This window comes from Enhydra lutris, unplaced genomic scaffold, assembly GCF_002288905.1.
Source record: "Enhydra lutris kenyoni isolate GAN:26980312 unplaced genomic scaffold, ASM228890v2 scaffoldscaffold26, whole genome shotgun sequence".
Lineage (NCBI taxonomy): Eukaryota > Metazoa > Chordata > Mammalia > Carnivora > Mustelidae > Enhydra > Enhydra lutris.
The window spans coordinates 1,093,580-1,117,146 of NW_019154110.1; the positions used below are offsets into that span (position 1 = coordinate 1,093,580).

The 23,567-nt window shown below is 60.0% G+C and overlaps 2 protein-coding genes across 5 annotated transcripts in view; one reads left to right on the forward strand and one right to left on the reverse strand.

The window, feature by feature from the left end:
• Positions 1-1,635: 1,635 nt before the first annotated feature.
• On the forward strand, positions 1,636-14,736 carry LOC111151726 (MAX network transcriptional repressor). Of its 2 annotated transcripts, XM_022509890.1 has the most exons (6): positions 1,636-1,916; positions 7,181-7,760; positions 8,362-8,403; positions 8,551-8,662; positions 13,525-13,717; positions 13,856-14,736. In XM_022509890.1, the coding sequence occupies exons 1-6, from the start codon at positions 1,844-1,846 to the stop codon at positions 14,611-14,613; spliced, it is 1,758 nt and encodes a 585-aa protein (XP_022365598.1). In that variant the 5' UTR covers positions 1,636-1,843; the 3' UTR covers positions 14,614-14,736. The 2 variants fall into 2 exon arrangements, with proteins under 2 accessions (XP_022365598.1, XP_022365597.1); XM_022509889.1 differs by lacking the exon at positions 1,636-1,916 and having other exon boundaries at positions 6,517-7,760.
• A 4,054-nt stretch (positions 14,737-18,790) lies between these two features.
• The window catches only part of LOC111151248 (small G protein signaling modulator 2), a 35,791-nt gene continuing 31,014 nt past the window's right edge, over positions 18,791-23,567 (reverse strand). For all 3 annotated transcript variants that reach the window (XM_022509108.1, XM_022509107.1, XM_022509106.1), the window contains 7 exons: positions 22,953-23,339; positions 22,578-22,702; positions 22,071-22,153; positions 21,748-21,857; positions 21,220-21,316; positions 20,548-20,715; positions 18,791-20,358 (listed from right to left, as the gene is read on the reverse strand). In XM_022509108.1, the coding sequence (XP_022364816.1) occupies positions 20,270-20,358; positions 20,548-20,715; positions 21,220-21,316; positions 21,748-21,857; positions 22,071-22,153; positions 22,578-22,702; positions 22,953-23,339 (1,059 nt within the window). In that variant the 3' untranslated portion in view covers positions 18,791-20,269. The remainder of the gene's footprint in view (positions 20,359-20,547; positions 20,716-21,219; positions 21,317-21,747; positions 21,858-22,070; positions 22,154-22,577; positions 22,703-22,952; positions 23,340-23,567) is intronic.

Sequence of the window (23,567 nt, forward strand, 5' to 3'; positions counted from 1 at the left end):
TTTGGAGACCCAGACTACAGTATATTAAGTGGGCAGACAACTTCCCGTGCAGGCTGTTTGATATTCCTCCATGATTTTTTTCGAATTGGGTGCCCTGCCCTGCTCTGCCCTGCCCCGCCCCAGAACTGCCTTCAGAAGAGTCGTCGACGGGGTCAAGGATAAATACTCCTTCCTCCAGGGCATGCAGCAGTTGGAATACCGACTGACTTCAGACAAGTCCTCTCTCGTGTCTGGCCCTCAGTTTCCTTATCTGCAAAATGAGACTACTTGGGTACGCTGACAAAGGTCTAACTTTATGATCGTACCGCAGGCAGCCCCAAACACTAGCGCAAGTAGCGGCGGCAGCGAGCGTCAGCCCGGGGTCCCGCCCTCTTGGCGAGCGCGGTGGAGACCAGGCAGAGCGTCCCGACCCCGCGCCCCGCCCGCGGCCTCAGTCGCGTAGCGGCTGGCAGGGCCAGGCTTCCGTCCTCCACGTTGTTGTTCCCGATTTGGGCCCCGCCCCCTTGGTCTTGGCCGCGGACGCCCTGCGTTAACTGGCCCCGCTCCGGCCCCGTAGCAAAGGGTGGCCTGTGGGGCATCCACATTAGACAGGCGTGGACAAAGACAAGAATTTGGGGGTAGAAAACAGAGAGACTTGGTTTGGAAGGAAGGGTGTTGAAAAGTAAAGGGTAGGCCACGGCACAACTGCAGAATTTTCCTCTCGGCGTCCCACCCTCCGCTCTTAGAGTGGACCCATCCGCACCCAAGAATGTGACCGTGTTAGACACTGGCCCTTTAAACAGAAGGCTGGCGGCGCGGGGTGTCCATGTGGAGCTGCTCCATGCTGTGTTGTCCTGCCCGCCCATTGGCCCGTGGCCCGGTGACGTCGTCTAATAGGATGCGAACGCACTGCGGGGGGAGGAACGGAGGCAAAACGCGGCACCGGATTAACACTCCGCTCCCTCCGCTGGTCTCTGGCAGCCTCCTGCCGTCAGCTCCGCCCACGGGCGGATCCCGGGGGAATTGCGACAGCCGGGGTGGTTGCAGGAATTAGGTCACGTGTGGGTAGGGAGCGGAGACCCAGGGGTCAGGCCAGTCTCTACCATCCTAAGGTTTCCCTGACCTGGAATATCCTTATTTGAGTTAACTTAAGTCTTAAATTTTCCACCCCTCTTTTCCTCCAGCAGGACACACTTCGTTGTGAATGACCGCAACGCGCAGCCCTTGCTCAATTTGCGGCTTGCCATCGGGGCGGGGCGAGGCGAGAAAGCGGAAATGCAGGGCGCGAGCGGGGCGGAATATTCTCCTACCCCCACCCAGGCCACGTGTGCGCGCGCCGTCTATAGTGGGCGGGGCCAGCCCGCTCGGGACCCCGCCCCTCCCTTCCTGAGACGCCGCGGCCCTGCGGGCGGGGGCTCCGGTCCGGGCTTTGGCTGCGGCCCCGGTGTAGTAGCGGGGGCGGCGGCCGGGGGCAGCGCGGCTCCTTCCCTTGTTGTGTGTGTCGGTGCCTCCTCGCCATCTTGTTGCAAAGCCTTTTCTTGTCGGCGGGACTCCCGGGGGCCGCGGGGCGGGAGGCGTCAGAGGGGGAAAAAGAGAGGGAGGGGAAGGAGGGAGGCAGTGCCGCCTTTTGTTTTTTTGCACCAAAATTTTTTAAATTTGCAAATTATATTTTGCAAATATTTTGGGAAACATTAATTTTTTCTCTCCGTGCTCTCCCGTTCTTCCTTGCGGAGTGCGCTGCGCCGCCCAGCCCTGTCGCCCCCCGGAGGTGATCCCTCCCTCCTGCCTGCCCGCCAGCCTGACCTGTGCCCGGCTCGCGGGCCGCAGTCTCGGCCCCGGCGCGCCCCCGGCAGCTCTCGGCGCGATGAGCATAGAGACGCTACTGGAGGCGGCCCGCTTCCTGGAATGGCAAGCGCAGCAACAACAGAGAGCACGTGGTGAGCGGCCGGGCTGGGCCCCTGGGGCACCGGGGAAGGGGAGACGAGCGACCCTGATCTCCGAACCCACGCGAAACCGCGCGCAGAACGCCTTCCTGGGCGGCCCACGAAGCGGGGCAGCTCAAGGTTCCGCACAAGAGCCGCCGCCCGGGGAGAAGTGTTGGGGGCAGTAAAATTAATTAATGAATTCATTAACATGCAGTGAGGGACTCGGCTCCTGTGGGCGCCACCTCAGCTGCCTGCCACCCCGTGTGCACCTTTCGTGTGGGCCAGCGGCGCCCTCGGTAGCGCTGAGGATGTGTGAGTCGGTGGGGGGTGGGGTGCGGAATGGTGTTGCGTGGGGGTGGCAGACCCGCGTGTGCGTGCGTTTGTGCACGGGGGATGTGTGATGCGAGCCTCGAGGAGAGCGGATGAACGGACGTGTACACGGGCGAGTGTATAGTGCACACGAGTGGGCGTGTGTGTAACAGAGTGGGGGGTGGGAATTACTCTACGCGGAGCAGCTCCCCGGCTTCCCTGGCCCTGTGGGGAGGGTGCGGGGGGCGCTCCCGGCCGATCTACGCGCCGCTTGGGGCGGAGGCGGCCTTTGCAGAATGAAATGACATCGCGTGTCTTATGATCCTGGCCAGCCCCGCCTGACCCCGCCTCCCAAGGCTGGGCTGGGTCGCGCTTCAGGGATTTGGGTGAGAGCTGGGCGGATTGGGTGTCTGCGAAACGGTCCGCAGGTCGCTGGGGGCAGTCCCCGGGCCCCCCTTGCTGCGCCCCACTTTAGCCGGTGTGGAATGTGGCGTGTCTGCGCGTTCCAAACCCGCTCTCGGCTGGAATGTTGCGTGTGCCTGCGTTCCAAACCCGTTGGTTACACCGGGCGGTGACGTGGACTGGCTCCGCCTCCGACCACGTGCACGGGGGACACTCCCGCTGGGGACTGTGCGGCCCGGCCCCTCCCAGCTGCCTCGCGCCCGGCCGGGGGCGGGGCCAGGGCGGGGCTGGCGAGTGGCCTTGCGCGGGGTTGGGCCCTGGCTCTGGCCGCCGGGCACCTCCCGGGGAGAGCCTGTGTACTGGGAGGAGGAGCCGCGGAGCTCACCTGTCGGTTCTCGCCCCAACCTCCCTGTTTTTGATCCTGGGGCGAGGGAAGCCCTCTGAATCGCAGGGTGACAAGACATTTAGAGCTCACATACTCCCATTGACGTTTGGAGGAACGTTCTCACCAGGACCTCCTGGCAGTACCCCTAGCCACATTGTGGAATGAGCCAGGCGGAGAAGGGGCAAACTTTGGCGTTCCCTCCGTTAGGAAAGGAGGATTTCGGATGCTTCCAGTCCCACCCGCCCTGTCGGTGGTCCCCAGCTTCATGGTGTTGCAGGATTAGGGGTTGGAGGGAAAGACCTCCGTTTTTCGACCATTGTGAGGCCCGAGGCCCTGGATCGGTGTGTGTACGATATCCGGGGACTCCTGTCCCTTCCAGCCTCCCCTCCCCTCCTCCTGACGGGTTCGTTGTGGTGAAGAGAGTGCTTCGCCCTCCTTTCCTTTCTCTCTGCCTATTGTTGCTTCAATGATGAGTCATGCAGGAGGTAGTAGTGTGTGTTGTGTGTGCGCGCGCGCCCTGCAGCTTTTGCCGCGGCGGCGGAGGGGGTTGGGTGGGGGGAGCGGCAGCGGGCCAGGGGCGGGGGAGCGGCGGGTCCGCCCGGCCTAGTAGGTCGACCGGCCTCTCAAGGTCAGGAGTCACTCGAGATCTGTTAGAGTGAGATGCTTGGATTTTGCGAGATTGATGGGCCGAAACCTCAGCCCGCGTGCCCCTCCTCCTTATCTCCGGGGTCCCCAGCAGGGTCAGGCCCTGGGCAGTGCTGGTTGTGACCGAGAATGCCCCGTTTGCGGACGCAGCGAATGCGCGAGGGGAGGGGGGTGCGTGGACAAGAACTGGAGAGACTTGAGTCACCTGCTGCCACCATCAACACAGTGCATTTGAGGGGTACCTATTGTGTCCTCTCAGGCACTGTGCTAGAGGTGAACAGGATTGACCCTGCTTTTTCCCCAAGGGAGCACTCACTTCACCTTCAGTTTGCCCTCAGGCTGATTGGTTTTATGGGGAAGGGGAGAAGCCCGCCCCGCCCCCACTGCCATCTCCCCCACCTTTTCCAAAATACTAAGTCCAGAGCTGGCAGTAAGAAGGACAGCGATGATGTGTGCAACACTGTGAAGGAGCCTGGGAATGGTTCCCTCCTAAGAAGTGCAGAGCCCTGCCCCTCCCCCAGGTGGTCAGAACTGGGGGGCAGGGAGCTGAGTAGAGGCCCTGTTTAACTGACTGGTCACAGTTCCTTCTTGTTGGGGCCAGGAGTTCTTAGGAAATGGGTGGTGCAAAGCCAGATGGAGTCCAAAAGCCTACATGCACACATGGCTAGACCTAGCCACAGCCCTTAAATCTCAAATTCATATCTTCCCCCTCCTTGAGATTCTGTCCTCTGACTTGGGGTGGGGATGGTGGGAGAGAAGAGGTCGTGTGTGGACCTGCTGACCTGATGAGCAGCTCTGAACAGGGATTCTCTTGTCCATGCCCCATTTCAATTTCAAGGGTGGATGTGTGGGAGGATGTGTGCACACGTGCATGTGGGAGAGGGAAGAAGTGGTCAGCAGCATTGAAGAAGAAGTCATTTCCATCATTCATGGAGGTGGCTTAAATGGGACAGACCCTCTTCTACCTGACCTAGTCACATGGCAGGCATGGGGTGAGGGACTGCCGTATCCACAAGTTCCCTGTTGGCCTGAAGAAGGGGAGAACTCCCCCTGAACACCGGAGGCTACCTAATGTTGATTGTGGCCCCTGAATCACCCCAGATGTGTCATGCTGAATTCTCTGGGGCCCCCTCGTGTGCATGTTTGGGAATGGGAGAGGGAGTGCACCCCTGGGTGCAGCACAGTGTTATTTCACAGAGACTGAATCTGTTTTGTTCCTGAGGGAGTCCCTGAGTGACTGCCAGTTTGCTTCCCCCCTTTTGTTTCCCCCTCCCCAGGGCATAGGAAGAGGGTCGCTGCTGGGTGGGGAGGAGGCAGGAAGCTTTGATGGGCTGAATCTGGCCCAGGACACCCCCTCTTCACCACCAGTCAAGACTTTCCATGCTGATCCAGGTGTGATACAGCTTGGCCATTCACCTGGGTCCCTCCTGGCACCCGAGAGGCATACCTGCCTGACCCTGGAAGAGAGAGGGTAGGTGAGAAGGAGGTTGCCATCTCCTGGATGAACTGTGGAGTTGCTTTAAAATATGGGGAATATGAGGTTTACTTTCAGTCTAGGTTACCAGGGCACCTGTCTTTGGGGCTTGGGGCCCTCTCTGTCGCACTGCTAATGGGAGAGTGGAACCCTGGTCCCAAAGCCAATGAAGGAATTTGGGTCGTGGCCCAAAGGAATGAAGGTGGGCTGTGTTGGGCCCTGGAGCTCAGAGGAAGGGGATGGGGTGGGGGGAGGTGGGGAGCAGTGTGGGGGATGGACTAGGTAGCTAGTAGGTGGAACTCTCCACAGACTTCTCTGCTAGTGTGGTCCCTGGGAAGCTGGAATGCAGAGAGCTGGTTTTCTCTGGGGCTGTAACAGAAGCCAGTGCCAGCCGGAAAGGCCTGGGAGAGCCCTCATTGGAGCAGGCCTGGCAGCTCCCCTTTCTAAAGGGCAGGGGAGCTACGGAAGAGGCCTGTGCTGCTGGGAGACCGCTGAGTGCTTCCCCTCTCTCAACCCTGCTCTACTTCCTCCTCAGGCCTCTTCTCCCTTGCGGGAGGGAGGAGCTTGGAGCAGGCCTGGTTTGTGCCCACTTTGTTGGTTGGCCTGAGGGCCCTCAGCCCCAGAGACCATAGGAGGGGTTGATGCCCTCCTCTGTAGGGGGCTCTTAGCTTACCTGGTCCTCCAGCCCCACCCCTTGTGGCGTGGTATGTTTGGGGCGTGTCTTCCTGCTCCTGCTGTCAGCCCAATTAGTCTGCAGTGTGGCCAGTCCCCAACCGCAGAAGGGCTGGTTGACCAGCCTGCACCCTGGCCTGGGGGGCTACTGCTGCTCCCTAGGGACCCTGCCCAGCCCTGTAGCCAGGGAACCGGATTGGTGGGGCCTGGCCAGCCCCGGGGCAGGGTGGAGGTGGGGAGGTACTTGTGGCTCAGGAAGGGCCCTCCCCTTCCCCTGGTGGCAGCCAGCCCCTTGAGCGGGCCTCACCTTGAAGCAGGGCTGGCGTGGGGATGCTGAAGGGACCTGTGTGGGGCTGCTTTCTTTTCCTTTCTGCCTGCCTCTTCCCTTTTCCTTCCCTTTCCCTTTCTTCCCTTTCTGCTGCTGGTGGTGGGAATGGCCAGGGGGAGGGATTTGGGACCCATGAGTTCTAGCACCACAAAAGGCAGAGAAGGACTGAATGGGTTTTGTGTGGTCTCTGAGGAAACCAGACACTGGGACCTGGCCTGGGACTCCTGGGCCTGATGTCCTCATATGTGAACTGAAGGTGATGTCCCTGCCCTGCCTGTGGCATGGACTTCCATGAGGATTCAGACGGGGGTGTGTGTGTGTGGGTGTGTGTGTGTGTGTGTGTGTGTGTGTGTGTGTACACAGACATCTAGTGAGCATGTGCTAACACAGCAGGGCATCCGCCAGGTGTCAGAATTCCTGGCTGGGTCTGGTCCTGTTACTTGCTCCGTGACCCTCAACAAATCACTTTACTTCTCTGAGCTCATTTATTTCATCTTGAAATGAAGATGCTGCCTGACTTCTGGAAGGTGCTTGGTAAATACTGTTGAAGACCTTCCCCAAAAGCTGTGCTCTTTTGGCCTCTCCTACATTCTCTTGTGGTGGCTTGTAAGGTCTTTCGCTGACTGGCCTCTCTCTGCCCACCATACCTATCACCTCAGCCTTGTTGTTCCTGTATTTCCCTGCCCCACTAACTCCTTAACCTTCAGGTGGCCAGGCCTCCAGCATCCCATCTGACAGCTCCTGCTCTGTCCTTCTACCACCCTTCTCCTCTCCTAGCATGGATTATTCTGTTACTTGTCCTTCCTCTCATCCCCTAGGTCTTGGGCTCCCCAAAGGCAGAGACCAGGCCTCTTTTCACTGTTCACTGCCATGCCCCCAGCACTTAGCCCCCGTGCCTGGCTGGGTGTGGATGGGCATTTGTGGTGTCTCAGGCTGAGCAGGCATGTCCCTGAGCACTGACTGGGACAGGGTCAGAGGATGCTTTGTGGATGGAAGACTTCAGAAGCCAAAGCCCAGGAATGTTGGCCTACTGAGAAACCCCTTGTGTTCTCTCTGCGTAGAGGAGCAGGAGCGGCTTCGCTTGGAGCGGGAGAGGGAGCAGGAGCAGAAGAAGGCCAGCAGCCTGGCCAGGCTGGCCCATGCCCTGCCCGTGGAGGAGCCCCGCATTGAAGCACCACCCCTACCTCTGTCCCCCCCAGCACCCCCTCCAGCACCCCCACCCCCACTTGCCACCCCCACCCCACTGACTGTCATTCCTATTCCAGTAGTGACCAACTCTCCTCAGCCCCTGCCCCCACCCCCACCACTGCCACCTGCAGCCCAGCCTTTGCCTCTGGCACCTCGCCAGGCAGCCCTGGTTAGCACCCCTGGACTCAGCATTAAGGAGTCTGCTCCCTTGCCCACTAGGCCACAGGTGCCCAATCCCACTCCCCTGCTGCCAGACTCCAAGACCACCCTTGCGCCCACTGGCAGCCCCAAGCCTTTGCAGCCCCTCCCCACACCCATCCTGACCATAGCACCTCACCCTGGAGTTCAGCCCCAGCTGGCCCCCCAGCAGCCACCCCCACCCACTCTTGGGACCCTGAAGTTGGCACCAGCGGAAGAAGTCAAATCCAGCGAACAGAAGAAGAGGCCTGGGGGGTGAGTGAGGTGTAGCCAAGACGGGACTGGTGGGATGGAGAATTGCCCACATTCTGGGTAGTGTGTGCAGGAGAAGATATCCCCGCCTCCTAAACTCATCCTTCAAAGCGTTATCCTACCTCCCCAGCTGAGAAGTACCCTGCTGTATTTGGACAGTTCTCACTATGCCTGTGTCTATCCCCACCCAGGGAGTGGGGAATGGTCATGGGCCTCTGTTGTTTTCAGGCTTCTTTGTTCCCTGACACCCTCAAGGGTGGGCCGATGGCATTGCCAGGCCTTTTGACAGAGTATTGGATTGGAGATCTCTTGGGTGAGGGTTGGGGCCTATTGGCTATTTCTGTGAGCCCCAGGAGACCCTCTTGTCTCCTCACAGGTGGACAAGAGCAGGATGGAGGGTTAAAGGGATTGTGAATTATGAGCATACATGTGCCTTCCAGGGGGTATATCCGCCTCAGTGCAGGGTGAACGTCTCCCATGGCAACTTTGTACGGAGAATCTGGGAAGAAAACCACCTGTGGCATTTGGGGAGTGGGGGCAGGGGGCAGGAAGGCCACCGAATTGGGTCCTCCCTGAACCTCCTTCCTGTCTGTCTGGGTTTCAGGATCGGAACCAGAGAAGTACACAACAAATTGGAGAAGAACAGGTGTGTGTGCTTGCGTGTGTATCTCTGGGCCCGACCCGCCCCCTGTGGGGACTGCTCCCACCCTTGGTCCCCTAAGCGCTCCTGGGGCCTTCCTTTCCACCCCCATCCCCCAGGTGCTGGCTAACCAGCGCCACTCCCTCTCCCCAGGAGGGCACATCTGAAGGAATGCTTTGAGACCCTAAAGCGCAACATCCCCAACGTGGACGACAAGAAGACGTCGAATCTGAGTGTGCTGCGGACGGCGCTGCGGTACATCCAGGTATGGGGGAGGGAAGCACCGCCGAGAGGAGGGCGGGCTGTGGCCGCGGCGCCAGCTTCCTCCCCACTCCCGCCCTCCCTCTTCCCCTAGCCGCGGCCCCGCCCCGCCCTGCCCCGCCCTCGCTCCCTCTCAGGCTCCCCCGCCCGCCTCCACGCGGGCGGTGAGCACATGGCTCGGCTGACGTCAGCGGGGCTCCCCGCCCGCAAGGGGGCGGGGGAACCGGCGCGCGTGCGCGGGGGAGGGCGGCCGCGGCGTTCCCCTCTCCCCCTACCCCTGCGGGGCCTCCCCACGGACCCCCACGGACCCCCACCATCTGCACCAACCCCGCAGCTCAGTTTTGAGACCAAGCGCTGGGGTCCGCGTTAGCGTCCGGCGCGGTTAGTGTGCCCGCGGTGAGAAGGGCGTGGAGCGGCCCCGGCGCCTCCACCCCGCCCGCAGTGCCTGGGCGGGAACCCGGTCTCGGCCCGGGAGTCTGTCGCTCGTGGAGGGGTGGGGAGTCCCCTGGGCGTGGCTGCTTGCGAACGGTGGCGCGCCGCTGAGCCCCCCCCCCCCGACTCTGACCCCAGAATGATTACGATCCTTCAGTGAGAGCGTTGAGGTGCTACGACTGGATTTGGGGGGTTAAACCTGGAGGCTGGGGAAATGTGGTGGTCTGGGTGACCAAAGCAGTCCTAGGGTCACCGAACCTTTAAAAAATTACGCTCTCCTCCTGCTTGGGTTTTTAAAAGCCTCTTTTCAGGGGGCCCTCCTGGCCGTGTGCCCCAATCCCCTTTGGGCACTGGCTTCCCTCCGCTGTACGGGGCGGGCGGGGGGCTCCCGCCAGATAAGACAGTTGCCATGACGGCCCGTGTTTCGGTTTCCTTGGAAACTGGCCGAGGGTTCCGCGTGCCGGGAAGGAGGCTGTGGGGGTGGGGCGGGTAGCCACGCTCGGCTGCCGCGGAGATGGAGTCGGAACCGAGCCGTTGGGGAGTGGGAGGGACTTAGAGCTCCCTGCCCGCGCGGGGTGGGGGCGGGGGCAGCTTGGGGTCCCCCTGCCGGCGCACTCGGGCACCTGGGGGCGGGGGTGAGGGGGAGCTGGGCAGCGTCAAAGGTCCCGTAGTCAGGGGTCCGACCGAACTATGAGCCAGAGGCGTGGCCCCAACCCCCCCGTCCCCCCCGCCAAGACTGCGGGGTCACAGCCCTGAGGTAACCGGAGCCTGACTCGTTCGCGGGGGCGGAGGCGCTATTACGCCACTGCTCCGAGCCGGCGGCTCCCTCCCGGCCTCCCGCGAACGCGCGCCCTTCCGCCCGCCCTGCAGGCGAGGGGGCGTGGCTGGCGCGCCTCCAGACAGCTTCCCGGCACCCGAGAGGGGTGGAGCCGGGCTCGGGGATTGGCAGGGCCGGGGTGGGGGCGGGGCTTCCGCGCGCCGATCGGTGGGGTGCCGCGGGCCCAGAGTGACGCTGCAAAGCCGAGTCCGCGTGGGTGCGCGCGTGCTCCAGGAGGGGCGGGGCCTCGATTTCGGCCGGCCTGACCTCGGAGGAGGAGGAGGAGGGGCCCGAGGACCGGGGATTGGAGGGTCCCCAAGAGGCCTACTTCCGACATGTCTTTGTAGAACTTGGTCTTGAGAATATTATGGGTTCTTCAGTCATTCACAGTCACATGACCTAGGAGCAAATCCTTGTCCAAATGCTGTGACGTTTTCTGTGAATATCAGTTTCTTCTGTACTGCCATTTTGCTAAATAAGAAAAAAAATAGTATCTTTCTCTTGGGGATGTTAGGAGGATTCGCGCTCTAAGTACCACCTTAATCGCAATTACTAAGACATGGGAAGGATGGAATAGCACATTCCACTTTATAGACAGGTAGCAGACATGGGCCTAGGCTGAGTAGGCAGCGAGGTGTACCCAGGCTATTCTTAAGAGATACTTGTACCGGGGCTGGCAACGGAGGCAGAAATAGAAAACTTACAAGGCCTTCTAAATCCTTAACCTCACTCATTTGTTTATTCATTTAGGTGCTTTGGACAGCGCTGTCTGATTCTGAGAATAAAGCAGGGAGCAAAGAAAAAAGTGTGGGTCTCTGTCTTCATACTTTAGTCACGTGTTTGGTGTTGGTGGCAGAATAGAAACAAACAAAGGATTGTGCCATGAGGATGTAATAGGGACAGGGGTCACAATCTGTTCTAGGGAGTGAGGGAAGTTGTAGCTGAGGAAGGGGCATTCAAGCTGGGACCTGAAGGTTTCAGGATGACCTAGGCAAAGCAGAGGGCAGAAGGCCCAATGCCTTCTCCGAAGTTTCTCCAGCACTGGGGAGCAGAATGCAGTTTTGGAAGTTAAAGGTGGTCACGAGGGTTGCCATGGAGAGATGGGGACAGCAGGGCACTAGCTGGGAGTGAAATAGTAGAGAGACCACATTAGCTGTGTAGACTCAAGGCTCTGGGTGTGTGCTGAAGTGGGCAGGCTGTCACCCCTGGCCAACTCAGGGTGGCTTGGAGGTGCTTATGGGATTTGAAGCAAGCCACTGTGAAGTAGGAGTAGGCAGGTACCAAACTATGCATCCAGGCAGTCTTAGGAAATGTGTTTAAAATGAAGCAGTGTGGACAAAGCTAGAATCTGGGGAAACTTTCCAGGGGCCTCTAGGCTTGTGGAGAACTGGGCTAGTTAAGAAAAAGAGGTCTTGACCTCTGAGTTACTCCCAGAGCCAGAAATCTGCTCTCCCTTTGTAAAGTTTAGGACAGCCACTTCCAGCCCCCAGCAGCCAGGTTCAGGTGAGAGCGGACTCACCACAGGCCCCATCATTGGTATGGCCTCATCTGATGTCAAGTCCAGCACAGGCCTCTCAGGGTAGAGCCGGGTGAGAAGCCAGTTGTGTGTGTTCCTGTGTGTGTGTGTGTGTGTGTGTAAGGGAGGGACTTTCCGGCAGAACTGTGGAGAGAAGCAGGTTAAATCTCAAAAGCCAGGATGCGGAGGAGGCTGTGTGTGGCCCAGGACTGCTGGCAGAACTGTAAAGCTACCAGGTCTCAGGCCAGAACAGCGTGAGGTTCTGTGTGGGTCACGTGCTGCAGCAGGAGCGGTTGGAGGCGTCTTTGAGTGGCGAGGTCAGAAATACAAAGAGTTTAGAGTTACTGGAGGGAGTGGGTGAAGTCGAGGATCTTGCCATACCCAGGAGGGGCAACTGAACATCCTGGAAGGCTGCTCCGCTCGTAGTAAATGGAGTCAAGGGAAACTCGGTGTGATGGGTGACCGATTCTCCTGTGATAAAGGAGAGGGACGGGATAGAGGTGGGAATCCACAGGCTCACATCCTCACAGATCCTTTCCCTGGGGCTAAGATATGCATAGTTCTGTCCTGGCTGCTGGTAGGGTCAAGGGAGAAAAGCTAATTATGGAGTAGTCTTGGCTTTTACTCACAGTGGAGGACAGGGACAGTGTGTATTGAGGTGGAAAGACAAAACAGGAAGTTTTTAGGGATGATTTTAGTGTGTGATTAAGTACTGATCATCTTAAGTGCTCAGGTGTGGGCTTGGAGCGCAAGCAGATAAGAGGCGGAGAGGTGAGAAAGGGTCTGTGTGTGTGAGAGGGTTCAGAGAGGAAAACCGAGACTAGCTGGATAGTTTGGTGTGTGCAGGGTCGGTGGGTTCGGCACCTGTGTGGCCGGCAAGCCTTGGAAGCCAGGAGCTCAGGAGCAGAGTGGGTTCCCAGATTTCGGGATGCTGTAGGGCAAGAGTGGCCGTGTTTGGTGGCCCCGGCATTCCTGGCATGCCTGGGCCAAGGAGAAGCTGGCAGTGGGGAGGCCTGCGAGACTTCGAGGTGTCCGTTTAATAAAGCGTCAGAGTCAGGAGGTCACAGCTGAGGCAGAGGACACAGGCTGGCCTTTTGGAGGTGCAGAGAAGTCTCTCATGTGAGGGGAAACTGGGGATCCTTCTGATAGGGGAGGCATGGCCTGTGTAAGGGGCCCCAGCTGCCTGTGCGCCTGGAGGGGCTGAAGCAGCTAGGGGTCCCGTGGCCAAGGGCGTTCCCTACTGGTGTTCTTAGTGAGGTGGGTGCCTCCGGGTCATGGGACAGGGCCATCCCGGACCCTGTGGTGGAGGTGGCGGCAGTGCTCACTGTGAGAGGTGCTGTGGAGCCATTGTTCATTGGTCAGTGCAACTCAGCTACAGGTGTGGAAGGAGGGGGGCACATTCCAGGATTTGGGGGTCGGTCAGCAGCCTGGAGAGGAGCCCAGAGGGTTGCGGGCGTGAAACCACGTTGTTGAGAGACAGCCCAGGGAGGCACCATTGTGGGCCGGGGGAGGGGGCAGAGCCAGCAGCTGCCGGGATGGGAAGAAATGCAGGGGGTCCATTGCGGGGGGAGGGGTCGGTGTGCCACAAAGTCTCAGGGGCATGCTCAGGGACACTGAAGTGGAGGAGACTAGGGGATGATGCTGTGAAGAGAAGGGCACGATCGTGTGGGGTTCTTTGAGGAATGAGTTCCAAGGAGGGTAGCTTGTGGCTCGGTGACCAACAGCGTGGTATGAGTGGTGCCTTGAGCAGCACCGAGAAGTCTGTTTCCCCTTCTGTCCCCCACAGGCCGGAGGGAGGAGGCTGCAGGGAGGGTGGAGGGGAGGGCTTTTATCCAGGGGTGGGGGGAGCTGACCTGCATCTGTGCTTTCTGTCCGTGGTGCCTGCTAGAGCGTCTGCAGTCCACAGGACATGCCTCCCCCCACCCCGGGCCTGGCCACAAAGCAGGGGCGGCTGTGGTCTCCAGCACCCCCCTCCCTGCAGGCCTACCACTGGGGGCTGAGGGACCTTGAGAGCAGGGTGCCCCAGGGGAGTGGTCGGCAGTACTGGGGGCCTTAGAACTCCTGCTCAGGGTATGCTTCGGGCCCTTGCCTTGTTCTCCAGTCTCTGAAGAGGAAGGAAAAGGAATACGAGCATGAGATGGAGCGGCTGGCGAGGGAGAAGATTGCTACCCAGCAGCGGCTGACAGAGCTCAAGCATGAGCTGAGCCAGTGGATGGACGTGCTGGAGATCGACCGTGTGCTCCGGCAGACTGGCCAGCCCGAGGACGACCAGGCCTCCACCTCCACGGCCTCTGGTGAGCACCCTCCCGCCCCTCCCTCGCCAGGCCCTTGCCCCCCAGCTCCCTGTCCCCGGACGCTGGGGGCATTTACTACTCCAACCTCTTGTTTCCCAACTCTTTCTAACCTGTCCCTGTCCCTGTGTCCCCCCACAGAGGGTGAGGACAACATAGACGAGGATATGGAGGAGGACCAGGCTGGCCTGGGCCCACCTAAACTGAGTCATCGCCCCCATCCGGAGCTGCCGAAGCCCCCGCCCAGTGCTGCCCCCACACCTCTGCCTCCCCATCCACACCCCCACCCCCAGCCTGTGGCCCTGTCTCCTGTCCACCTGCCTGGGCAGCAGCCACCGCCACCACAGAAGACACCGCTGCCGGCCCCTCCTCCCCCAGCGGCTGCCCCTGCCCAGACGCTGGTGCCGGCTCCAGCCCATCTAGTGGCAGCAGCTGGCGGGGGCTCCACGGTCATCGCCCACACGGCCACCACCCACGCCTCAGTCATCCAGACTGTGAACCACGTTCTCCAGGGGCCAGGTGGCAAGCACATCGCCCACATCGCCCCCTCGGCCCCCAGCCCTGCTGTGCAGCTGGCCCCCGCCACACCCCCCATCGGCCACATCACCGTGCACCCTGCCACCCTCAACCACGTGGCCCACCTTGGCTCCCAGCTGCCCCTGTATCCGCAGCCCGTGGCGGTGAGCCAGCCTGTGGCGGTGAGCCACATAGCCCACACCCTCTCACACCAGCAAGTGAATGGCACAGCTGGGCTGGGGCCCCCAGCCACTGTCATGGCGAAGCCAGCTGTGGGGGCTCAGGTGGTGCACCACCCCCAGCTGGTGGGCCAGACAGTGCTCAACCCTGTGACCATGGTCACCATGCCCTCCTTCCCAGTCAGCACGCTCAAGCTGGCTTGAGGAGGAGGCCACTCAGAGGCCCCCAGTGGGGGCAGGGAGGGGGACCCGTCCCCCCCTCTCCCACCCACCAGCTCCACACATTCCAGCCAGGCCCAGGCCCGACCCCCCCCCCACACCCACCCCCAGGCCTCCTAGGGGAAGGGGGTGCAGAGACTCTGAGCCAGGGGAGGGAGGGCCACCCCAGGGAGCTGGGCACAGGGCAGGGGGTTACCCCCACTGCACTAGGACTTGATCAAGTGATGAGACACTCTGGTGAATGTGCCACTCTGTCTGGCCTGGTGCCAGCTCCAGTGCCGTTCCTGCCTCCCCACCTTGTACCCTGCAATCCCGTGCGATGTGGCTGTTGTGTTCTCCTGACTTCCCCGCCCTGCCTGCCTTCCTGTGCTGCTGCTGCTGCTACTGCTCTGGCTGATGAGGTGGCCCAGCTCCCTGCCCTCTGTCCTGAGCCTCAGCCTTCTCTTCCCAGGCCCTCAGAGGGGAAGTGGGGAGGGAGCAGGACTGAAGCAACTTGGCCCGGGGAGCTGGGGAGCTGGGTGCCTGGGGGGCTCTGCTCGGAGTACAGGTGACAGATCCTAGGACACAGCTGCTGTGTGGTCCCATCCGGACAGCTGGGCACCCCAGCCTGGGGCTCTCCAACCCAGTCGTAGTCACTGATCTGTTACCACAGAAACTAGTTAAGAGTAGACTCTACCAGCAACTCATCCCATGCTGTTGCTGAGCTCCCTGAGCCCCCCACCCCCAGTCCTTGCCACTGGGCTCCTGACCTCAGGAGGGTAGGCTGAGGGTGGGGGGTGGGAAGGAAGGGCTTGGCCATCCTGCCCCCACGCCCACCCCACCGCTGGCCTGGGGCTGGACTGAGGAGAGAGCTGCTCTGGATCTGTCCCCAGCCCTGGGCCTGGCTCTTGGCTTCCCAAAAGCAGAGGGCCTGGAGCGCGGTCACTGCTGCTGCCCCAGTTCCCTGGCCTCTGCTCAGAGCCGTGCGCGCCCCTGAGGGGTGGGTATGCTGGAGTGCCTCCTGCAGCCTCTGGTCTGGGTCTTAGGAAGTCCAAATCCAGGGCCTGGGCCAAATCCCCTGCATCACCCCACCCCCACCCCCGCGCGTCCCTCATGCCCTGGGGGGACCTGTAGAGCAGGGAGGAGGACTACTGCTTGTGCCCCAGCTAATTTGTCTTTGGCATCATCTCTTTCCCATGAACATCAGCTTTTCTCCAGTGGGCTCTTCTGAGTGTGCCACAGCCTTCCTCTGAGGAAGGTCCTTAAGTTGGATCTAGGGCAAGGCTGAGCTTGGGGTGGGCAGTGAGGGGGCCTTTGTGCAGGGCCTGCTTCTTTCCCTGCCTTTGTCTCTGCCCACTGCTTTGGCTTCTCTTTTTATGTGGGTATTTATTACAAGTGGCCTTGTGTTAGACACACAGTTGTACACACGTGCACACTCGCCTCCCCACCTGGACGCACATGGTGGCCTTTCAGCATGGGGAAAGGAAGCCAGTGTCCATAGGTGTGAAGTTTGCTTTGATGAGCAGGGGGAGCAACCTACAGGATACTGAGGAGGCTGGCAGAGGTCCCTTTCAGTTCTTTCCTAGTCTTGGAGACCTCCCAGGGGCCTGTTCTCCTTTGTCTTGCCTGGAGTGGGGAAAGGGAAGGCCTCTGATCATCCTAGAGGCCCCCAATAGGGAGCTTCACACCCCACAAGCTCCCTGCCTTCCTGCCCCTGCAGCCACCTCCTGCCAACCCTGGTTCTTGGGGAACCAGTCTCCGCTTTTCCCTGAGTGATACCAACTGGAAGAGCAGAGGGAGCTGGACGGGCCTGGTGCCCAGGGAATAGTCAGAGAAGCATTGGGGAGTCTGCCCTTTCAAGCTCTGTTCACCTCCCTGCATTCTGAGGCCATTCCAGAGTTGAAAGTGTGTCAACCAGTGGCCTCTCGGGCCTGCACAGATACCTCATCCGCCCGCTCACCACCCCTGCCCCTCCCCACCCCAGCAGTGGGGGCCTTCGAATCTAGTGCCGAATGACTATGTCCAGATTGGTGACGATGGGTGTTGTTGCTGTTATTTTTGTTGTTGTTTGTGAATGCTGTGATGCTGTGTGCCCGAGAGGGCAGCTGCCGCCCAGCCCTTCCATGGGCATCTCCCTTCTGAGAGCTGTCAGGACCACGTCTGTCCTCACCATGTGGGACCGCCTGCCCCTCCCCCTCCCCAGCCCTTCCAGCCTGGGGGACGCGTGCGTGCACACACACATATACACACACACACACCTTACCTCTCATGCGTGTTTTACTTTTTGACGTTAAGAGTGGCTCACTGGCTGGGAGCCTTTACCTCGGGGAGAGGGGGAGGTTGGTTCCTTGGGGGCCAAAGAAGGGCAGGGAGTGCCTGGAGGGGAATTGGGGGGTCACTATAACCCCCTGCTCTCCAGGAACAGCTTCTCCCCCATCCCAGGGTTCCATCCCCATCCCCCAAAGAGGTGGCCCTTGTTTACAGTGAGGACTCGGTCACTGTGTCTCCGTTTCCTGAAATATAAACTGTAGCGACCCCAGACTGTAGAGATTTTTATGTGTTTGGATACATCTGCTGTGTGGGAAAAAAAAAAAAAAAAAAACCTACAAAAAAACCCTAATTTTGTACATATTGTATTTTTACTATTGAACTGTATTCTAGTGGCTGTTCATGCTCCAAGACTTTAGGTATTGAGACATGAATACTATCCATGTAATAAGCACTTGCCTGGAATAAAATATAAAACTGAAATAAACCTGCACTGAAACCAGAGACGGGGCCGCCAGGCTGCAGCATCCGGGTCACTCTGTTGCCACAGGCGGCCACGACCGCTTCGGAAGGACCTCCAGCAAGAATCATCGGGGGTCTCACCCTGTCGGCGACCCTCAAACGGGTCCTCCAGCAGCTTCCGTGCTGGTCGGGTTTAGAAGATATGGCCTTCCAGTTCTGACACCAACGTTCAGTCCTCAGCAAGCCTTGAGAACTGCAGTGCTGGTCTTCCTTATGCTTTTGTAATACTTTCTACTTCCTACAAACGCTATCTTGTTTCATCTCTTCACAGCACGGTGGAGTACATAAGCCAAGAACTAGCCCTGTTCTGGCAGGTAAGGAAAAAGGTTAGAGGTGGCTGGGGGACGTGTTGTCACACAGCTAGCCTGGGAGCTTGGGGAGTCAGAGCTCTGGGCAGGGTTCCCCAGCGTGTGCCACTCTGCCTTGGGGCCTGCCAAACAGCTAGGGATCCCCAACTGGAGAAAGTTCCAGTAGGAAAGGTGGAGGACCCCCGGGGGGTTGGGGATTGGGGATGGGTGCAAGGAAAGGGGAGAGGCTTCCTGAGAAGGGAGGTGTTTCTGAGGTGCTAAGTCAGGCCAGGTCATCTGGGGAGTCCATAAGGGAAAGGAACGAGAAGTTGGAAGTCAGGACTCAGAGAACCATGTTCTAAGATGGGTCTGAAAGACCCTTGTCCTTAAAACTGCATCTGTCCCAAGTTAGGGGAACCCAGCCCTTTGGCAGGCTGTCTCAGGAAGCAGGGAGGTGAGGAAGCGGCTTAGCTATAGACAGGCCGCCGCCCTGTCCAGCTCCCCGACTACAACTTCCCCACTCCCAGTCCCAGCCAGAGGAATGAAGTTAGCTTCTCTTCCTGGGAGGGGTTATCCTTAGGGAAGGACGGGGTGGCCACGAATGTCTTGAGGTCCCCTTCTCTGAGGAAATGCTAACCTCGAGAAAGGCAGATCCGGTGCCCCTCCTTGGCCCAACACCGCGGCCAGCCCCTTCGCTTGTGAGATGCTGGCTCCCTCTGCTGGTAGCTACAGGAAGAGAGGCGTCCCTTGACTTTAGGGAAAGCCTATAGTTAGGGTTAGTGTCCCACTGTCTGGCACTGAGGATGATGAAGCCTCGGCCTCTGGCAGTGCTGACCCAGTGTCATCTGAGGGCTATCTCTGGATCTTAAGGACAGGCTGAAACTCCCCCAGCTGGAGCCTGCCAGGGGCCTGAGTAGGAATCCAGGTGCCTCCATTCAGCAGTTCTGTGTGGGCAGGGCTTCCAGGGTTAGAGGGCCAGCAGACCTATGGCTGTGGATGTAGAATTCCCTCTGGTCCCAGAAGCCCAGCCCCGGGGGATAGGGAGTGCTGACACTCGCTGTCTAGCGCCAGCCCCCAAGCAGCCCACAGAGGCTCAGGCATTGCCAAATGCTATGTTTATTGGTCTGTTAACACTGAAGAGTATAGTTTCCAAGGAAAAACAAAAACATAAACACTCTGCTTCTCACAAAACCACTGAGTCACTAAGGCAGGCACACAAGGGCCACCATGCTTGGTGGCAGCCAAGGACTCACAGACAACAGGGGTAGGCAGTGGGGCAGCTGATCCCCAGATGGGCTATGCAGTGCCCAGGACAGGGATGGGCTGGGGAGACTGTGCTGGAGGCAGAAGGACCACAGGGCCCTTTCCCTGTTCCTCAGATGCAGGAAGTCTCCAGACCGAAGTGACTGCCGGACAGGCCCTCACCCCTGTGACAGAGTGGCCTCCTGGCCCCAGGGCAAAGCCTTAGCCTCACATGTTTAGGGGTGGAGGAGAAGTGGGGATGGCAGAGCAAGCAGTGTGCCAAGGAGCCAGGCCCTTCCTAGCACCCCTGCGAGTGAGGCTCCTCCAAGGGGGTTCCTGGGTCTCTAGGCCTCTCTGCACCCTGAGAAGCACTGGGGCAGGCAGAGCTGGCCTTGCTCCTCACCAGGGACAAATGGGAGATCCAGGCACCCTCCCCTTCCCCCAGACCCAGGGACTCATGCCTGAGATTGGCGATGGACTGCCCCAAAGCTCCAGGGCCTGTTCCTGAGAGGAGGCTATGAGAGGATTTCCTCCCTCAAGAGTTACCCTGGAATTCCTCTCGAGAGGGAAGTGCTTCCCCTGCATTCTAGATCATCCGGCTGGCAAAAGTGTCACTTACACTGTTGTCAGGGAAGCAACTAATGCATAAAGCAAGAGCCAGGGGGTGAGAGTGAAACCGTGCAGGTGCACGCAGGCACCCGGTGGGGCCGGGGCAGGACATGGGGTCACCTCGGGCGGCCAGAGGTGGTGGCAGTGCAGCTGTGGAGGACTGCTCCCACCCAGGGCCCACATCTTTGGACTCCTGCACCCGGGACCCAGGCCCGAGCTGGCAGCCTGCATTGGGGCTGAGGTGGGCACGTGCACGTCGCCTGCCAAGGGACTCGAAGAGATCCAGCACAGAATCCATTTGCCCATATGACCCATGCAGGGTTGGGCGAGGGTGGGGAGGCAGGCAGCTACAGCCCTGTTAACTCTACAGGGCCTCAGGCTGAGCTAGGAGAGACTGTGAGAGCAGTCTAGGCTGAGGCTGCAGGTGACGGGGGGCTATTCCCAGGTGTCTGAGAGGGGAGCAGCGTAGATGTCTCCCAAGGCAGTCACTCCCTGAGGCCAACCCATCCCCTTCCCTTCCAGCCCAAGGCATCCAGCCCCCTGACTCGCGACCCCACAAGGCTAGCGCTGCCCAGAGTCGGATCCCAAGCTCACAAGCACTTTGTTAGGAAAGCGAGTGGGCAGGCGGGGCTGGCTGGGGGTCTGGCAGTCTCAGTGCCGCTGCCCCACTCCCCGCCCTGTGCTTGGGCCCGGAGCCCGGGCTCTAGTCGGCCGCCGCTTCCCGGGTGCAGCCATTACTTGTTCTCTATGAGCATCTGCACCTTGTGGACGAGCTCCCGGGCAATCTGCAGGATCTCCTGGGCGTTGTGATGCTCGGCCCGTTCTGGGGGACACACACACAGCTGTAGGGTTGCCGGGGCAGGGACAGGCGTCTGGGAGGAGCCCTGTGGCCACCCACCCTGCTGTTCCACCTGCTTCCAGGGACGGGAGCCCTTTCAGCCCTGCCTAGGCCGGGAGTGGGGGCCCCAATGCTCCCACTGGGGGCATCCAGGATGGCTGGGGCAGCTCCTACCATTGAAGAACCTGATGACGTCGGTGAAGTCCATGTTGTTGTCACGGACGATCTCGCGGTAGGCTTCCACCAGGGCCAGGGCGATGAACAGGACAAAGTGCTCTGATGAGATGTGCCGGGCTGCCCAGATCACCTCCCACACAGCGAACACATCCTCGTAGAGCAGCTCTAGGGATAGTCGGAGGCTAAGGCTGAGCCTGGCTCCCCAAGGGCCCAAATGGAGCCAAAGGTAGAGACAGAGCTCCAGGGACCCAAGTCCTGGGAGTCTCCCCACTACACAGAACCTAGTCCAAGAGGAGGGTTCCAGGCCCAAGGTCATGCCCTGGCCCTTCTCCTCAGGGATGGACTTCTTGGACACTTGTCACCCAGAGCAGCTCTACTGGGACGGGCCTTGCTGCTTGAGAAGACTTGGCTGGAAAACAGTGCCCAGAACCGCTGGCTGAGGGGACTGTTGGCAGCACTTTGGAATCACCGCAGGAGCTTTTAAAACTGTGGGCATCCAAGCAGCCAGGCTTCCTCAGGCTGGGGCCAGGGGAGGCTGAGGCGCTGGCATCTCCAAACAGCTCCCCAGGTGGTTCTGAAGTGCAGGGAGGGTTAGCAGCCACTGACTCTGGGGGAGAGTGTCTCCCACCGCCCTGAGCCCAGCCCCACCATCCCACCCACACCTCTTACCTCTCTTAAAATCCAGCAAGAACCAGCGGTAACAGAAGTAAAAGTGGGTGTAGTCTCCATTCTGGTGCATCAGCTCAAATAGCTCTGAGTCCAGGATCTTGCAGACGTAAAGAAAAGGGAGCAGGACTGAGCCGCCACCGCCTCTCTGGGGGCGGCCACCGCCCACCCACCAGACCCCTCCACCTGCCACCAGCAGCACGCTGCCTGGGGAGAGCCCCTCCAGTCTCCTGAGGTGGAGGCTGCACTGTGCTGCCCCAGCCAGCTCTCAGGGAGGTGCTCCATGTGGAACTGTACCATTTTCTGGGTGTTCAATTCACTGTCAACCACACCGCTCACAACTTTCAGGAGCGCCATATTCACATGCTGACATTGCCCCTCAATTTGTAATGTTGAAACAATGGTTCTCGAATGAAAGATACTGAGCTTATGTGGAAAGGGCATGTTGGGAACGCTCTCTGGCCTCCCTGTGGGTGACAGATGAGCCCAGTGGTGCCTGGTACCCAGCCCAAGGGCAGCTGCTGACCTCACCTGGATGAGGGAGCGCATGTTGGCAAAGTGGGTGTCCATGGCACCCCCATTGGGGAAGTTCTGGCTCATCCGCTTCATGTGGTGGCTGAAACAGCTATAGGCCAGCTGATCTGAGGGGAGATGGGAATGAGGCTGGCAAGGCAGAGGACCCCCATGCCTCACTTCACAGGGGGTGTCCTGTGGCCCAGAGGACAGGGCTGGCTTACACCCCCTCCCTTCCAGACCTAGCGGTCTTCTTTTCCTCTCTCTGGCTGGCCTCAGCCCAATCCCAACAGCACTGGGAATGTGCTCTACCTGCCCCCGACCCCAGCTCGGTCCCTCACCGTTGTCCAGGACGACCAGGAGCGGTGCGAGCAGGTCACACATTCCCTGTGCATAGCCCACGTCCAGGTGCTCCCACACGTAGCTGAAAAGCCGGGGGTACGGTCACCATGGGGGGTGCTGTCCTCTACCCTGTGGGGATCCCTGGGGAGCTGGTCCCTAGAGCAGCCTGCTACCCAGAAGTCGGTCTTTCCACGACCCTGAAACACTGGGACGACCATGGTCAAGAGCCCACGGTTTCTGTCCTTGAGGCCCTCGGGGGCTCAGGCGAAGAGATGGTGAACTGGCTGGGGCAGTTAGGGGGCAATCAGCTTGGTTTCCTGGAGGAGTCTGGCTGAAGCTGTGAATTGACAGACCTCAGACAAAGAAAGGGGTGGAGCAGGGAGCACGGCAGGGAACGCGTTCCAGGCAGAGAGCACCAAGTATGATTCAGCGCAAGGGAGAGGAGGAGGGCACCTGCCAGACCTAGCCTTCTTCCCCTCCCCACCTTGACCTCCCCGCTGTAGCACCTGCACATGACGTCTCTGAGCCTCTCCAGGTTGGGGGGCGTGAAGTACCAGTAATTGCGGTCACAGCGCTGCACATCCTTGTCAATGCGGTGCAGATTTAAGGCCATAGTATCCAGTAATTCTATCTGAAAGAGCGGGGGCCCCTCAGGAGTGAGTGGGGGCTGGCAGGGACCCCTAGATAGCGGAATGCAGAAACCCCAGGACTCTGAGGACAGAGCCCTCCAGGGATGTCAAGGGATGGGCTTAGTGCCCCCTATGTGGTGGTAAGGGTGCCCCCACCTGCCACCCACCAGCCCCTGTCCCCAAGCCTCAGGGTCAAGGTCAGGAGGGCCTCTGGGGCTGGCTGCGAGCAGTGCCCGGGGAACGTCCACATACAGTGTAGGCAGTAGCACACACGGCTGCCAGCTCCTCCCCTGCCTCCGGCTCGCTAGCCCGCGAGGCCTTCTGCTGGCTGGGATCTGGGGGCTCCGAGAAAGCACCGGCTGCTGGGCCCAGCCTGCTGGAGTCTTCCTCCCCACCGCCATCCTCCTCTTCAAAGCCCACACTCTGCGTCTCGTCTATGCTCGACTGGATGCCCGAGGCCACGGAGTAATTGCGAGAGGATGGCAGTCCTGAGTCCGGAGAGTCAAACTCCACGGACTGCTGCTGTCCCACCACGGCGGTGCCCGGGGGCCCTGCTCCTAGCTCCTGCGCAGGCTCCGGTCTGCAATCTTCAGTGCCTGGAGGCTGTGGGGGCTCCAGGTCATCCACAGAGAGAAATACCTGGTGGTGGTGAAGAGATGGTGGGGCTCATACCCCTACTCCAGCCCCTTCCCTCAGTCTCCTTCCTGGGGTCTGAACCGGGCCTCGTCCTGGCCTCCACAATGCACCTCCACCCGGCTTGCCGAGCCTCCCCTTCTGACCCAGGCAACCAGCTGGAGAGCGATCAGGCTCCAGGCAAGCGGAAAGACACCATATTTAGCCCTATCTAGTTCCCCTCCTGGGCCTCTC